The sequence below is a fragment of the Megascapheus bottae genome, chromosome 6 (genome assembly GCF_031878675.1).
Source record: "Megascapheus bottae isolate mThoBot1 chromosome 6, mThoBot2.hap1, whole genome shotgun sequence".
Taxonomy (NCBI): Eukaryota; Metazoa; Chordata; class Mammalia; order Rodentia; family Geomyidae; genus Megascapheus; species Megascapheus bottae.
Genome location: NC_143514.1, coordinates 58,991,791 through 59,009,577, shown reverse-complemented (window position 1 = coordinate 59,009,577; position 17,787 = coordinate 58,991,791). Strand labels below are relative to the sequence as shown.

Sequence of the window (17,787 nt, the reverse complement as noted above, 5' to 3'; positions counted from 1 at the left end):
ATCTTATGATTAGAATGTGTCTGGGTGTTGGTGGCTGAAGCCATATATTTAGCTGCTAAAGAGACTGAGATCTGAGGTTCATGGTTTGAAACCAGCGTGGCCAGGAAAGTCCAATTAACCAGCAAAAAGCTGGAAGTGGAGCTGTAGCTCAAATGGTAGAGCTCTGGGCAAAAAAACTAAGGGACAGTGTTAACTCACACACATACATACACACAAAAGAATTGACATGTCATGTGATGTGTTATCATAGTACTTTTTCTTTTTCTTTTTCCTAGTCAATAAATTGATTGCACAAGAAGGACCTTCTTTCCTGCAAATGCGAATAAAACATTTGTTGAAATCTAACTGCATACCCCAGGCTACTTCTTTATCAAAACTATGTGCAGAATCTAAAGAAATTGCACATGTGTCATCTTTTCAGCAAGCCTATATTACATGTTTATGTTCCATGCTTCCTAGTGAAGATGCTATTAAGGAGGTAAGTAAACTTTAAGATAACTTTGTAGTCATGCTTGCTATGAATTTAACAATTTGTATAGATACTGCATTGTTTATTTTTTCCATCAGAATAAAAAACAAGATTAATTTGTAGGTTAGTAAAAAATTACCTAATTGTACATTAACCAGTTATAACAGATTAAATATAGCATTGTCTTCTGGGTAGACTTGAAAAGTAAATAATTATGGAATATAAATGATTATGGAATATAAATGACATTTACATGTCTGGGAGGGTCTACTGTTAAATCTTTAAATGTGAACGTTTATTTCATCTTACAGTAATTCTACTTAGGAAAATTGTTATTAACAACATCAAGGTATATCAGCTAAGAGAATAGTGGGATTTAATTTAGCCTAATTAACATTTAATTTTGTGCATTGAACTTTGAGCAGACAGTTGTTGAACTGAAGACTCCATGATTGAAGCTGGGCTCCATGGCTCACGCCTATAATCCTAGCTACTCAAGAGGCTGAGAATTGAAGATGGTGGCTCAAAGCCAGCCTGGGCACTAAAATCTGTGATACTCTTACCTCCAGTTAACCACCAGAAAACCGAAGGTGGCTCTGTGGCTCAAGGGGTAGGGCAGTAACCTTGAGCTGAAGTGCTCAGGGAACATGCCCAGGCCCAGAGTTCATATCTCACAAGCAACCAACAATAATAACAAAAAGAATCCATGATGGGGCCAGGAGTTTGGCCTCGTGGTAGAATGCTTGTCTAGAATGCACGAAGACCCAGGTTTGATTCCTCAGTACCACATACATAGAAAAAAAAAAGGCGGAAGTGGTGCTGAGGGTCAAGTGGTAGAGCTCTAACCTTGAGAAAGTCCAAGGACAGTGCTTAGGCCCTGTGCTCAAGCCTAGAACTGTCCCCCACCCCTCAAAAAAAGACAAGATTCCATGATTGTATTTGTAACAAGTCACCAAACTGGCTATCACGGACAATAATAACATTGTTGAGATTTTAAGCATATTAAATGCTTTCTTAAACAATGTACATTATGCCAGGTACTAGTGGCTCATGCTCTATAATCCTAGCTACTTAGGAGTCTGAGATCTGAGGATTGCAGTTCAAAGCCAGCCATAACAGGACAGTTTGTGTAAGACTTTTTTTATTTTTATTTTGTGGGTCATCGGGCTTGAACTCACCCTACACTTAAGCCAAGTCCTATTTTCTACAGGTTAATTGGAGATAAGAGTCTCAGGTCCTTTTGTGCCTTGGCTAGCTTTGAACCTTCATCCTTAGATCTCATCCTTGTGGCAATTTGTGAGACTTTTACCTCCAATTAACTACCAAAAAGTTAGAAGTGGAGTGTTGGCTCAAGCTTTGGAGTGCCTTGAGAAAAATCTTGGGGATAGCCCCCTGATTGCAAGCCCTAGAACAACAACAACAAAAACCTAAATCATTATAAGAAATTTGAAAACTTTTTTTTGTATGTATGTATTTTAGTCGTGGAGCTTGAATTCAGGGCCTGAGTGCTGTCCCTAATCTTTTTTCACTTAAGGCTAGTCCTCTACCACTTTGATCCACAGAACCACTTCCAGTCTTCTGGTGTTTAGTTGGAGATGAGTCCCACATACTTCTGCCTGGGCTGGTTTTGAACTGTGGTCCTCAGATCTCAGCCTCTTGAATAGCTAAGATTATAGGTATGAGCCACTGGCACCCCTCATATTGAAAGATTCTTTTGGGGGATGGATGTTAGTTTTCTTATAATTCTTTATTAATTAGGAATACTTAAGCACTTAAAAAATATTTATTGCATTTACTGTAAATTTTTTCACCTGCCATTTAAATTTGACTCATAGATTCTCATTTTATTTCTCTATTGAAGTTTTCTTTCTTTCTTTCTTTCTTTCTTTTTTTTTTTTTTTTCTGCCAGGCCTGGGTTTGAGCTCAGGGCATGAGCACTGTCCTTGGACTTTCTCAAGGCTAGAGCTCTACTGCTTGAGCCTCAGCACCACTTCTGGCTTTTTTCTATATATGTGGTACTGAGGAATCGAACCCAGGTCTTCGTGCATGCTAGCCAAGCACTTACCACTAGGCCAAACCCCCGGCCCTCTGAAGTTTTCTTTCTAAATGTTATAATCCCAAAATCTAGTCCTGTGCTTAAATTTTTATGATAATTTTACCTGTATCCTAGTGTGTACCTCATTAGCTTTACTATACAAACCCCATTTGATTGACTAGGATCTACTGAGCCTATCACCTTTTCATTCCCGGTCTGGTACTAATCTTCCCCCTCCCCCAACCTGGGTGCTGTCCCTGAGCACTTCAGCTCAAGGCTATTGCCCTACCACTGGAGCCATAGCCCTTTCAAGTGGTTAATTGGAGATAATTGTGCGTGTGTGCTTGTGCGCACGTGCGTGCGTGCGCGCGTGTGTGTGTGTGTGTGTGGAGAGGGGGGCAGAGAGGCATTTATGGAGGCTTTATAGATGCTTGAGTTGGACCTTGGAATAATAGTGGAATTTGGTTGGATAGAAAGATTTAAGGGTAATTGTTGGCTAGCAGAAGTATAGACATCAATGTGTTCTTTGCAAGAACTCACTAGAGAATATCTTCCTTGGGGCAGAAAGTATATTTTGATCTTGTGAGAAGATGTGTTGGGTGGGAGGAAAGAGAACTCAGCTTTTGTTGCCGGGGAATGAGGTGGGGGGTGGTCAGTTTTAGGGCTTTAAACTCTGGGCCTGGGCACTGTTCTTGTGCCTCTTTGTGCTCAAGAATAGCCCTCTACCACTTGAGCCACAACACCACTTAAGGTTTTTGAGTGGTTAAAGAGTCTCATGAGGACTTTTCTGCCTTAGCTGGCTTCAGGCTCAGATCTCAGCCCCCTGAGTAGCTAGGATTATAGTTGTAAACCACAGTACCCAGCTGGACCCAGATTTTATTCAGTCAAAATTGGGAAGGTTTTGAAGGTAGATAGAAACTGATATGGTGGAATATAAATTAGGTTTAGGACAAGATAGGACTTGGTGGCAGACAAAAACGCTCTTTGTGGTTTATTGAAGTAACAAGTTAGTGACTGAAATTGTAGCTCAATAGTAGAGTGCTTGATTAGCATGTATGAGGTCCTGGATTTGAACCTCCCCTCCCCCCCATACACAAGCACAAGCACACAAGTGAATTCAGCAAATGAGTTCCAAGCCACTATTACAGGAAATGACATTTGCTAGAACTCTACAAAAGTTGGCAGACCATGCATGGCCTATAAGCTAAAATTTACCCACATATACTTATATGTTGCTTAACTATGGGGATGTGTTCTGAGAAATGAATTATTAAGCATTTTCTTCTTTGTACTAACATCATAGTTATCATAATATATGAACATATATCTAGATGGTTTATTATACACCTAGTCTATAATATAATGTATACTGTCATTCAGTTTGATTAAGTAAGTACTTTTGTGTAACATCACTGGGTATATCTGGTGTTTTTGTTTTTCTTTTAGGATTGGTTTGTTTTTTAGACTGGTTTTTTCCCTGTAAGTCCAGCTGACCTTGATCTTTTTATGTAGTTTACTGACCTCAAACCTCAAGATTTTTTTTTCTTTGCCAGTCCTAGGGCTTGAACTCAGGGCCTGGGCACTGTCCTTGGATATTTTTTGCTCTAGGCTCCTGCTTCGCCACTTGAGCCACAGCATCACTTCTGGCTTTGTCTGTGTATGTAGTAGCAAGGAATCAAACCCAGGGTTTCATGTATGCTAGGCGAGCACTCTACTGCTAGGCTGCACTCCCAGCCTCAGTTGTTTGTTTTTGTTTTGGTACTGGTGTTTGAGCTTGGCTTTAGGCTGGCTTGGTTTGCTTGCTCCATTGCTTGGTCACTCTCATCAGTTTAGCCATACTTCCAGCCACGGTTATTTTGGAAATGGAGTCTCATTCACTTTTCTGCCTGGGCTGGCTTTGAACAATCCTCAGGATCTTTGCCTCTTGAGTAGCTAGGATTACAGGCATGAGGTGGTAACCCTTAGATTGAATGAATGTTTTTATAGGAGTGTACTGTAAGATGTAGCTGGTATAGAATCATGTTCATTTACGATTTTGTGCCGTTCTGTAAGATAACTTTGAAACAATCTAGCAAAGTGAAAATATTTTCTGGCTACCTCTTAACAAAAAGTGTTTTCAAACCTTGCTCTATAGCAACCTTTTTTTTTTTTAAGTCTATTACCATCATTGTCAGTCGCCATATCAGTTCTTCATGTTTTACCAATAACTAAATTAAAGACAATACTATTCCCAAAGCCCCTACATGCCTTAAGCTAATTATAGAGTCTAGACTCAGGCTAAAGAATGGAGATTACCTGATTTCTTGGCCAACCATGTTTTTAGTATACTGTATATTATCCGTTCAAGTTTTGTTTTGTTTTTGCCAGTCCTGGGCCTTGAACTCAGGGCTTGAGCACTGGCCTTGGGCTTTCTCAAGACTAGAGCTTTACCACTTGAGCCACAGCACTGCTTCTGGCTGTTTTCCATGTATGTGGTACCTAGGAATCGAATACGGGTCTTTGTGCATGCTAGGCAAGCACTCTACCACTAGGCCAAACTCCTGGCCCAAGTACAACGTTTTATAGATATATATGTTTTGTTTTTTTCTGTGTATCTTGCTTTCCCTCTCTCCCTACCAACCCCCTTCTCCTCCTTCAACCCCCACCCTTGCATAACAGAGTTTAACCCAGGGCCTCATTAAGGCTAGGCAGACTCTACCACTGAGCTATACCTAGAGTTATACCTAGAGCGGTTTCTTAGTTGGGAAAATCTTGGTGAAACATCATTTTTATTTATGTATGTATACACAACTTAAAAATGTTTCTTGTAATTTGCATTATATTTATTCAAAAACATTTTGCACACATTTTAAAGGGTATATGTGTATGGTAATTAGTTTCTTATTTAATGCTTTCTTTTGTAATTGACAACTTTGGGAAAATATTAATCACTAGATGTTCATTAATTGGAGCTTTAAGCTGTTTTTAAGTATCATAGTTACATATTTGGCATTTGTTTTCTGCTCTCTTCTGGAGAAGAGTTAAATTATCTTTAGGAGCAGCTGGGAATAAAAGTTCTTTGTATGTTGACACCTGTGGGTATCCCAGTAATGGGTATATGTAATGAGAAACCTCTGCTGGGGACAGTTTTGTCAAGCACATACAATTGAGATAAATTGACTAGGTCATGTGAAAGCCAGGATTCAAATCATTGTATAGAAAGACCTGTCAGAATTCTGATAGGGCTAGAAAGCAAAAGAATACCTTGTAGTCCTAGGGTTCTAGATTTTAACATTTTTATTTATATAGAATTTAGAGAAATAACATTGCTATTTTACCTCTGAAAGGATTTTATTAAAAATTATAATAGTCAAGTAGATGATTCTCTGATTTTTCTTTATTAAAGCAGGAAATCTTTGCAAAGATAAAATTTTCCTCATAAAGAATAAGAGCCTGGTTCCTGTGGCTCACACTAGTAGTCCTGGCTACTCAAGCTAAGATCTGAGGATTGAGATTCAAAGCCTACCTAGTTAGGAAAGTCCAAGAGACGCTTATCTCCAGTGAACTACTCAGAAAAAGCCAGAAGTGGCACTGTGGGTAGAGCTCTAGCCTTGAGTAAAAGAAGCTGAGAGACAGCACCCATCCTTGGATTGAAGCCCCAGGAGAAGGGGTGGAGGAGAAGTATTTTAAGCATGAAGTGCTCTTATTATTTTAAAGACCCAAACACATAATAAAATTTAATTAATTAGAAACGGAACCAATAATTCCATCAATGTGTAGGGGTCTATTTCATTGTTAATTTCTAAATGAACTACATCTTCATGTAATGTGGTTGGTAGGTATAGTAGCAGAGACTTATTTCTTATCTTGGTGGAGAAAGGAAAAGACAAACATGATATAAATTGCTTGCCACTTTAACACTATAGGGAATTGACAGAGTCACTAGGTACAAATGATAAACACAGCAAATATATTTAAACAGGTCCCATTGGGAATTCACTTTGGGAATAGGAGTAAAAGTAAACAAGAACATAAATATTCCAGGTATAACTTAAATAAAAATCAGGCTGAAGATTGAATCCTAAACTAGATCTAAAATAAAACTGGACTTGGATCCTATTCAGAGTTCTAAACATTCACACAAACAAATTAAAGGAGGATACCCTTAGGGGAAGAGGTCAAAGATGTAACTTCTCTGAAATTTAAAAATCCTATTTATCAAGTCAGGTACTGGTGGCTCACCTGTAATCCTAGCTACTCAGGAGCCTGAGATCTGAATATTGAAGTTCAAAGTCTGCCCAGTCAGGAAAGTCTGTGATACTCTTATTTCCACTAAATTACCAAAAAAGCTAGAAATGGAACTGTGGTGGTAAGCACTAGCCTTGAGCAAAAGGAACTCACATAATTTAGGCCCCAAGTTCAAGCCCTAGGACCAGCAAAAACAAGCAACAATGAAATACTGTTTACAAGAACGAATTCTAGGAAATGGAAACATGGGTTTTTTGTTGGTGGTGGTGGTGCTTGGTTTTACTTCTGGGTTTTATTTTTTTGTACAGGGGCAAAGAGGGCACAGAAGGGGAAGGGAGGAAAGATGAACAAATGTATTCATGCTATTTATGGCAAATGAGATCTGTCACTTGTTGACAGGGACTGGAAGGGGAATAGGGGGAAAGCAAATGAATGGGTTATATTGTCCCCCAAAAAGAAATGTGCTTATTATCTGGTTTATGAAATGGTAACTCATTTGTACGTTTTAGTAATAACAATAAAACTATTAGTTTTTTTTAAAGATTGGAGTACCCGGAGAGGTGACTCATGCCTAATCCTAACTACTCAGGTGGCTGAGATCTGAGGATTGCTCTTAGAAGGCAGTCCAGGCAGGAACGATTCAGAAAAAAGGGGAATGGCTTAAGTCCTAGATCCTTAGCCTTGAGCAAAAAGCTCTAGGCTCAGAGTTTAAGCTCCAGTGATAGGTAGGTAGGTAGAATAAAAAATTTTAAAGGGTTGAATCCTAAACCAGAAATTATTACAAAATCAGTAAATTTGAAATTATAGTTGTAATATTTTCACTTCATCAAAACAGTAGGGGGGGGCTGGGAGTTTGGCCTAGTGGTAGAGTGCTTGCCTAGCATGCACAAAGACTCAGGTTCGATTCCTCGGTACCACATACATAGCAAAAATCCAGAAGTGGTGCTGAGGCTCAAGTGGTAGAATGCTAGCCTTGAGAAAGTCCAAGGACAGTGCTCAAGCCCTGAGCTCAAGCTCAGGACTGGCAAAACAAAAACAAAACAGTGGGGGAAAGGGATGAGATATATACTAAAGAAATACACCAAAAATAGAAAGGTTGCAAAGAAACGGAGGATTAACCTTTTAAAATATTTTAACAGTTGTTGGTTTACTTTCATTGGCAGGGTCTCAGCTCTGTGGTCCCAGTTGTAGTTTAAGTCATGACCCTTCTGTGGGTGTGCATATCCTCTTTTGTGCTAAGATTATAGGCATGCACTGGGCTTACTGCACTTAGCTCAGATTGTTTTATTTTTGCCAGTCCTGGGGCTTGAACTCAAGTCTGAACACTGTCCTTAGACACATTTTGCTCAAGGCTAGCACCCTGCCACTTGAATCACAGTACCACTTCCAGCTTTTTCTGAGTATGTGGTATCGAGGAATCAAACCCAGGACTTCGTGCATGCTAGGCAAGCACTCGACCACTAGGCCAAACTCCTGGCCCCAGAGGTGTTTTTGTTTGTTTGTTTTTTTGGTTTGTTTGGTAATAGAGCTTGACCTCAGGGGTGGGCACTGCTTAACTTTTTTTTCCTGAACTATTTGAGAGTTGAAGACATCATGGCACTTTATCTTGTATATACTTCATTATATAAAAATGATTACAGGGCTCGGAGTTTGGCCTAGTGATAAGAGTGCTTGCCTAGCATGAAGACTGGGGTTTGATTCGACAGTACCACATACATAGAAAAAAAAGCCAGAAATGGTGCTGGGGCTCAAATGGTAGAGCTCTAGCCTTGAGAAAGCCCAAGGAGATGCTCAGGCCCTGAGCTCAAGCCCCAGAGTAGCACCAAAAAAAAAAAAAAAAAAGAAAAAGAAGCAGCAGCAGTAGCCACCTTTTATAATTTTACTAATCTTGGGAATATATACCTAAATTGCAAACTTTTAGGAATGGAGTTATTAAGTAAATGTGAGCCAGATGTTGTTGGCTCATATCTGTAATACGCTGACATCTGTAATCCTACTACTGAGTAGACTGAGATCTGAGGATCACAGTTCAAAACCAGCCCCAGGCAGGAAAAAGAAAGTACTGCTGTGGCTCTAGTGGTAGAGCACTAGCATTGAGCTTTTGGAGCTCAGGGACAGCATTTAGGCCTGGAGTTCCAGGCCCAGTATTGGCAAAAAAAAAAAAAGCCAAACAAACAAATTTCCTATCCCTGAATCTATCCATCTCCGGCCTCTGGGAAGATGCTAGTGGCCAAACCTGGAAGGGTCTACTGGGATAGGACCCCTTAATGCAACCCTAAAGACAAGAGTGTGAGATCAAGATCAGACCTGGAATTTCAGTTATGTCTCCCAAAGAGCTAATGTTCCAGGGGCAGGGGATTCTAGGCCAAGGGAGCTGAAAATGGAGGCTAAGAACTTGGTAGAACAGGGAGACAAGGAGGAACAATCCTAGCATCTAGGTATTCGCATGTGTGCAGGCATCATTTGTGCATAAATAAGCAAGCTGGAGTGGGGTGGGGAAGGCCAGCTCAGGGACAGCACCCAGATCCTGAGTTCAAGCCCTAGGAAAGAAAAGAAAGAAAGGAAGGGAGAGGGAGGGAGCGGGAAAGAGAAAGAGAAAGGAGGGAGGGAGGCATGAGCCATGGAGGCATGAGCCACCATGCCTGACCTATTCTATTTTATTTGACACTAATCCTGGGGCTTGGACTCAGGTCTCTGAACTTTTTGCTCAAGCTAGTGTGCCACCACTTGAGCCACAGCTCCACTTCTAGTTTTTTGGAAGTTAATTGGAAATGAACATCTCATGGACTTTCTTCAGCTCTCCGCCTCCTAAGTAGCTAGGATTACAAGTAGGGGCTACCTGCACCCACCTTATTGACTCTTAAATTCTTTTCCTAGAAAAGACAAGCTTGTCATCAGCCTTCATTTTAATTTATTTTAGTTACAAAGAGTTTTGTAGAAGCCGAGTGTGGTGGCTCATACCTGTGATCCTAACTACTCAGAAGGCTGAGATCTGAGATCTGAGGTTCAAGGTTCAAAGCCAGCCCGGGCACAAAAGGACCTGAGACTTATACCCAGTTAACCTCTAGAAAATGGGAAGTGGGGCTTGGCTCAAGGGTAGGATGGTAGCTTTGAATTGAACTAAAGAGCTCAGAGACAACGGGTAGCCTTGAACTGAAGAGCTCAGGGGCAGTGCCCAGGCCAAGTTCAAGCCCCATGACCCACCAAAAAAAAAGGTGTTTTGTGGGACTGGGAGTTTGACCTAGTGGTAGCTTGCTTACCTAGCATGCACGAAGACCCGGGTTTGATTTCTTGGTACCACATATATAGAAAAGGTGGGAAGTGGTGCTGTGGTTCAATTGGTAAAGCCCAAGGACACTGCTCAAGCCCTGAGTTCAATCCAGGACTGGCAAAAAAAAGGGGGGGGGGATGTTTTGTGCGGTTGGGAGTTTGGCCTAGTGGTAGAGTGCTTGCCAAGCATGCATGAAGACTCAGGTTCAAGTCCTCAGTACCACATGCATAGAAAAAGCAAATATAGGGGCCGGGAGTTTGGCCTAGTGGTTAAAGTGCTTGCTTAGCATGCATGAAGACCCGGGTTCGATTCCTCGGTACCACATACATAGAAAAAAGCCGGAAGTGATGCTGAGGCTCAAGTGGTAGAGCTCTAGCCTTGAGAAAGTCCAAGGCCAGTGTTCAGGCCCTGAGCTCAAGCCCAGGACTGGCAAAAAAAAAAAAAAAAAAAAAAAAAGCAAATATAGAAAATTTCTTTTGCTCAAAGGTAGTTACCACTTGAGCCACAACACCTCTGTGGCCTTTTCTGATTTGTTTATTGGAGATAAGATTCTCACTGGCTTCAAATCCTGATCCTCAGTTCCTAGAATTACAGGTGTGAGCCACTGATGCCCAGCAGCCTTGCCTTTTTTTTTTTTTTTTTTTTTTTTAAATCTGTTGTGGGGCTTGGACTTGGGCCTAGGCACAGTCTCTGAGCTCTTCAGCTCAAGGCTACCACCCTAACCCTGGAGCCATAGCACCACTTCTGGTTTTCTAGTAGTTAATTGGAGATAAGAGCCTCATGGTCTTTAGTGCCAGGGCTGGGTTTGAACAGCATTCTTCAGATCTCAGCTTCCTGAGTAGCTAGGATTACAGGCATGAGTCACTGTACCCTTTTTATAGGCAATTGTTTATTAACATGTTTTACTTTTCTCAGTTGCTAATAAGTGGGACCAGTGACTAGTTCATGGTAGGGTTTTTATGTAATTTTCCATTGCAAGACCTCATTTACATTGCATACATTTTACCAGTTACAGGGGCCCATCTCACCAGATTTGCTCTTATTCTCTCAGTATTATACCCCAAATACTTGGGTTTTTTTCTCTCATATTTTTCTTAAACTCGGAGCTTTACTCTTGCTAAATAGCTGGTATGCTACCACTTGAGTCAACCTCCAGTCAGACTTTTTACTGGTATTAGTGATTAAAAAATCTCAAGGCTTTGTCTGGCCCAGACTGGCTTCAAACCGAGTATGGGTCAGATCTCAGATTCCTGAATAGCTAGGATTACAGGCCTGAGCCATTTGTGCCTGGCTTGCCACAAGATTACCATGTCTTTCAGCACTGCTCAGGCAGTGGTTCTTTGAACTGGTTTCCTTTAGGCCCTTACTGGGAGTTCTGGTAAGTCATGTATTTCACTTTCTGTAACCAGAATGGAATTGAGGGGAAGAATGAGAAAGGAAAGGAAAAAGCAAAGCCCTGCAATCTCAGCTTCTTAGGAGGCTGAGGAAAGAGGATTGCAAGTTCAAAGCCTATCAAACAACTTTAGAGGAATGAAAAAGGCCAAAAAGATTTTGGGGAGGTAGGCTCCATGGTAAAATACTAGCAAGTGTGAAGCTCTGGGTTTAATTCTTAGTGGATGGTGAGATGTTTCACGTGAAAATAACCTTAGATTATCATGTATGATTTGACTGTGTATGGTAGCAGTACTGGTTCTATATAATTTTTAAACATATGATATTTACATCTATATTGCAAATGTAGAGAAACTTCATTATAAATTCCTTGTTCCCTTTTTGTGTTAGTAATTTCAGAAATGAAATACTCATGTCATGCTATTCAGCCATTAGTGAGTACAAGAGAATTATATGTTTAAAATTCTTTGTCAGTTATTAAAGATAGAAAATGTTGTAAAGAAGTTTCACATTACATAAAGTTTACAGGAAAAGTTACCATTTTCTTTTTAACTTAGTCATCTCATTTTTGATAGATTGCAAAAGTCGACTGCAAGGAAATACTAGACATCATATGTAATCTGGAATCTGAGGGTCAGGATAACACAGCATTTGTTCTTTGTACGACTTATCTTACCCAGCAGCTCCAAACAGCAAGTGTATATTGTTCTTGGTAAGTATATTTAGTTTATATGTACATTATTTGTTAGTTTGTAGCATAGCATTTAGGGTTTATTTGAATGAAAACTTGCTTCCAAACAAAATCACTTAAACAAAAATATTTTTCTTCAAGTCAAGAAAGGATAAGTAGTTCTCCTTGAACATTCTATAAATGATTGTCTATTGACTTGAATGTATCCTACCTTACAGGTATGATGTCATATAAGTGTTAGATTATGTTCTGTCACATTTATTAATATTTTTTTCTTAATCACTTGTTATTTGGAAACTCACTAATGAAAATGATCAATTTATGTAGGTTTCTGGTTCATATTTGTAGGAAAGAAAAGCCTAGCTAAACAAGAGCCTGAGATCTGAGGATCCAGGTCCAAAGCCAAAGTGAACAAATTCTTGAAACTCTGTCTCAGTCATCAAAAAGCTGGAACTGGGGCCAGTAGTTAGTCCTAGTGGTAGAGCACTTGCCTAACATGCCTGGAGCCCTGGGTTCCATTCCATCTACACAGAAAAGGCTGAAAGTGGTGCTGTGATGCAAGTGGTAGAGCTCTAGCCTTGAGAAAGCTCAAGGACAGTACCCAGGACTGGCAAAAAAAAAAAAAAAGCTGGAACTGGAGGTATGGCTAAAGTGGTAGATGGATAGGTAGCCTTAAGTGGAAAAGACGAACAAAAGCCTGAGGCCTTGAAGCCCTAATACTGGTGCGCGCGCGCGCACACACACACACACACACACACACACACACATACACACACAAATAAAAATAAATAAAATTACATTATTTTGGTTTTAATTTATTCCTTAATGTAGGAATTCTCTAAAATATGACATGTCAGTAAATCTATTGTGATGTAAAGACTGTAGAATATTAAAGAGAGGTACTCCCTGCATGTAAGAGTATGTAAGAAATGTACCAGGGAGGAAGTGTTTGAATGGGCTAGATTTGCATAATCATGATTAGAGAGTTCTGAATATTTACAAACCTAAAGACGGCTTAAAGCTGGAAACAACATTTTCTTTAGGAAAGCCTTTCATATAGTTTATCCCTTACTGTTTTCCCCTGTGGTCTAGCTTTTTATTACTGTTTTGTATGTTATGCATTCTTTTTTTTTTTTTTCTTTTTCTTTTTCTTCCTTTGTCAGTCATGGGGCTTGAACTCTGGGCTTGTGCACTGTCCCTGAACTCTCCAGCTTAAGGCTAGTGTATTTTTATTTGTGTGTGTGTATGTCTGTCTGTCTGTTTGTGTCTGTATGCATGCATATGTGGCAGTCTGGGGACTTGAAGTCAGGGCCCGAGTGCTATCTCTGAACTTTCTTTGTTCAAGGCTAGCATTCTTTTTTTTTTTTTTTTTTTTTTTAATGCCAGTCCTGGGCCTTTAACTCATGGCTTGAGCACTGTCCTCGGGCTTTTTTTTTTCCCCCCAAGGCTAGAGCTCTACCACTTGAGCCACTGCACCACTTCCAGTGGTACCCACAAATGGAACCCGGGTCTTTAGGCACACTAACCGTTAGGCAAAATTCCCAGCCTCAAGGTTAGTGTTCTACCACTGGAGCCACTGGCTTTTTGTGGTTAATTGCATATGAGTCTTACGGACTTTCTGTCCTAGGCTAGCTGAGATCCTGCCTGAGCTCCTCAGATCTCAGCCTCCTGAGTAGCTAGAGTTGCAAACATGTGCCATAGGTGCCCAGCTACTATATTTCTTTTTGTTTACGATCTTACACAGAAATATTATTTGTGTAACATAAATTATCTTGCTTATTCTTCAAAGTAGTCATTGCATAGAGAGGCAGTAGGGGATTGTAATGATCATAAAAAATCTCACGATTTCCCAGAGTTTCTCAGGTAACATAATAGAGCCAAGATTCAGGCCCATGTTCTTTGCTTCCTGACTTCGTGCTTTTCTTCTGAATGTTAATTTTCTTGGCACAGGCTGATTGTAATCTTCTAACAAGTAAGTCCACTGTACCATAGTTACACCTCTTAAGAGAAAGAGGATAATAGGTTAGGGACTTAATATACCTTACAATAACCATTGTGGGCAAAAGTAGATGATATGAGTAAAATTATTTGTAAAGTATCACTAAGATCTTGGGTAACTAAAATAAAGTAGAAATAGAAGAAATATTTTTTAAAAAAACATTCTTATAGTTCTTTTAATGTAAGTTTTCTTAAATACTTACCTATTATTTCCAAAGGTTTTTTTAAAATTGTTTTTTGGGGGAGTGGGGTATAGAGGGATATTGGAGGTAGAGTAGTCATCACAAACATGATGAATTTTGCTAGAGAAAATTAATCCTAGACATTCTGTTCAAATAGGACAGTTCTTTTGTTGTGCTGAAGGTTTTCTGTATTTATAAACAGGATGTAAGGAATATTTGTTTAAAACAAGTCACATTTAGTTTAAAACACAAATCCTAGAATTTATTTCTTGTATGAATGGGGAACCTTTTTTCTGCCAAGCCATCTGTATATTTGTAACATAATTTGATTGCCATGCAAAATATTATAGACTGACGACTACAGGAAGCCTATATGGGAAGCTTGTATGTCTGTCTGTCCTACCCTGATTTTCCAGGCTTTATAGGCCTGAGAACTAGACATTCTCCACCTATATCCATTAACCATAGAAGATAATATTTGAAATGTAGCCTATGTACTCATTACTTAGAACAGTTCTTATTTTTAAAAAATTTCCTTCCGAGCCAAACTAGGTACTCACACCTGTAATTCTAGCTACACAAGAGACCAAGATCTGAGGATCTTGGTTCAAAGCCAGCTCAAGCACAAGGTCCATGAGATTCTTACCTTTCATTAACCACCAGAAAATCAGAAGTGGCATTGTGGCTCAAGGGGTAGAGTGGTAGCCTTGAGCTGAAAAGCTCATGGACAGCGCCCAGGCCCAAAGTTCAAGTCCCACGACCAAGAAGGAAGGAAGGAAGGAAGGAAGGAAGGAAGGAAGGAATTTCCTTTTGAGACATTTATAGATTAAAGCAACAATAATAACAATTTATAGCAATAAACTGCTGTATCTTCCCCCCCCCCCCCCATCCTGGGTCTTGCACTCAGGGCCTGGGCACAGTCCCTGAACTTTTGCTCAAGGCTAGCACTCCACTACTTGAGTCACAGTACCACTTCTAGTCTTTTTTTTTTTCCTTGAGTACTATATCAGAGTTAAGGATCGCAGTCTCCTGCTCAGACTGGCTGCAAATTGTGATCCTCAAATCTCAGCTTCCTGAGTAGCTAGGATTACAGGCATGTACCCACAAGCACCTTTGCTGCTATGTCATTCTTAATACAGTCTGAACCCAGATCTGTTCTGTTCTATCTGAGAAGTAGAAATCAGGACTAACATGGTTCTAGCCCAGGCATAAAGTTACAATGAGGCCTCAGCTCAACTAACAGAAACAACGAAGAGTACACATTTGTTATCCAAGCTGTGTGGGAAACATGAACACTAGTTGTAGTCTAGACTTGCCGGGGCATAATATGAGTCCCTGTTTGGAAAACTGAAAGCAAAGTTAGCTGAATGTGTTGCTTAGTGGTAGAGAAGTGCCTGCCTAGCAGTCACAAGGCCCTTAGTTCACGGTGAGAAAAAAAAAAAATGATACATCACTTAGTTTATTAACATCATTTGTTTGCTGAAAAAAGTCAAGTATTACAAGAATGGATACCATGTAGCATGTAGGTGTCTGGCAATAGTAATAGCTACACAAGTAATAACCATTTCGAATGTTTTAATGTATTAAGTCATGCATAATTATTGTTGCTACTGTACAAACAATTATATATAGATTTAATTATACATCAAATTATCACTTCGTTGATTTGGAAGTCTAGAAGTTTTCAAGCCTCTATAATAAGCTTTCAGAAAACATTTGGTGTTGCTTTCTGTAACATCTCTGAACTTAAATTTTCATGTGTTGATCATTTAGTTTCTTTCGTTTTTTTTTGTTGTTTTGTTTTGTTTTTTTGTGGGTCATGGGGCTTGAACTCTGGACCTGGGCGCTGTCCCTGAGCTCTTCAGCTCAAGGTTACCACCCTGTCCCTTGAGTCTCAGCCCCACTTCCCAATAGTTAATTAGAGATGAGAGTTTCACGTTCTTTAGGGCCTGGGCTGGCTTTGAACCGATATCCTCAAATTCCAGCCCCCTGAGTAGCTAGGATCACAGGAGTGAGCCACCATGCTGGCTTGGTTTCTTTGTTGTTTGGTCTTGGTAATACTAGGGTTTGAACTCAAGGCCTTACACTTTTGCCTTTTTTGTTTTGTTTTGTTTTGTGCTGGTACTGGGGATTGACCTGGGGCCTAGGCCCAGTTCCTTAGCTTTTTTGCTCAAGATTGGTGTTCTACCATACAAACCACAGCTTCATAGCTCCAGCTCTTTTTAGTAGTTAATTTGGAGATACGAATCTCATGTATTTCAAGCCCAGGTGGCTTTGAACTACAATCCTCAGGTCTCAGACTCTTCCTAAGTAGCTAGTATTACAGGCTTAGGCTGCAATCTTATTTATGCTTCTCACTGTAGTTGGATGCATACATATCATCACATGCTTCCAGCATCTTTTTCAACTGCTTGACCTTAGCCTCTCAAGTGATTAAAACTTAAATTACAGTGGTGAGCCACTACACCTGGCTTACACTTTATTTCTTACAATGTATTTTCATGTCCTGTTCTGCCCCAACTGGACTATTATATACCAGGATCATGTATATTATTTAATTCATAGTCATGTCCCTGGTAAAGACCAACATACATATTTAATCAAATTTTAAGAACAGTGATTATGACACCCAATTACATTGTAGCCTTCTTTCAGGTATGTTTATTCCATTATCTTTGTTTCACTAAAATGCTTAGATTCTGCCTTTCAATGTGACAATTTATTTATTTTTTAAAATTTATTTATTTATTTATTGGCCAGCGGGCTTGAACTCAGCCTGGGCATTATCCCTGAGCTGTTCAGCTCAAGGCTACCACCCTATCCTTGAGCCAAGCTCCACTTCCTGGTTTTCTAGAGGTTAATTGGAGATAAGAGTCTCAGGTCCTTTTGTGCCCTGGCTGGCTTTGAACCTTGATCCTCAGATCTCAGACTCCTGAGTAGCTAGGATTATAGGGATGAGCCACTGCCCAGCATGACATTTAATTCATTCTTTTTTTTTGTTTTTGTTTTGTGTTGTTTTTTGTTTTTTGTTTTGCCAGTCCTGGGCTTGAGCTCAGATCCTGAGCACTGTCCTTGGACTTTCTCAAGGCTAGAGCTCTGCCACTTGAGCCTCAGCACCACTTCCAGCTTTTTGATATGTATGTAGTACCGAGGAATCAAACCCAGGTCTTTGTGCATGCAAGGCAAGCACTCTACCACTAGGCCAAACTCTTGGCCAAATTCTTATAAATTTGTTTATAATTAAGATAGGCAGGATGGTTAATCTGAAGGTTCAGATACTCTGAATTACAAAAAAATAATTTATGGTTCATTTGAATGTTGGAAGCATGCATATAATAGAAATGTTTTCACTACTTTTTTTTTTTTTAGTCAGTTGTGGGACTTGAACTTGGGGCCTAGGTGCTGGCCCTAAACTCTTTTGCTCAAGGCTAGTGTTCTATCACTTTGAGCCACATCTCTACTTCTAGTTTTTGAGTGTTTAATTAGAGATTAGAGTCTCATGAAGGCTTTTCTGACTGGGCT

At 39.9% G+C, this 17,787-nt stretch overlaps 1 protein-coding gene and 1 long non-coding RNA gene across 2 annotated transcripts in view; one reads left to right on the top strand and one right to left on the bottom strand.

The window, feature by feature from the left end:
* The window catches only part of Rlf (RLF zinc finger), a 64,330-nt gene that overhangs the window by 33,010 nt on the left and 13,533 nt on the right, over positions 1–17,787 (top strand). The window contains exons 5-6 of the mRNA XM_090335133.1: positions 276–478; positions 11,970–12,106. Of these exons, the coding sequence (XP_090191259.1) occupies positions 276–478; positions 11,970–12,106 (340 nt within the window). The remainder of the gene's footprint in view (positions 1–275; positions 479–11,969; positions 12,107–17,787) is intronic.
* Positions 13,776–17,787, bottom strand: part of LOC150062029 (uncharacterized) — a 32,583-nt gene continuing 28,571 nt past the window's right edge. Inside the window, exon 4 of the long non-coding RNA XR_016535989.1 lies at positions 13,776–14,085. This is a non-coding gene — a long non-coding RNA (uncharacterized LOC150062029). The remainder of the gene's footprint in view (positions 14,086–17,787) is intronic.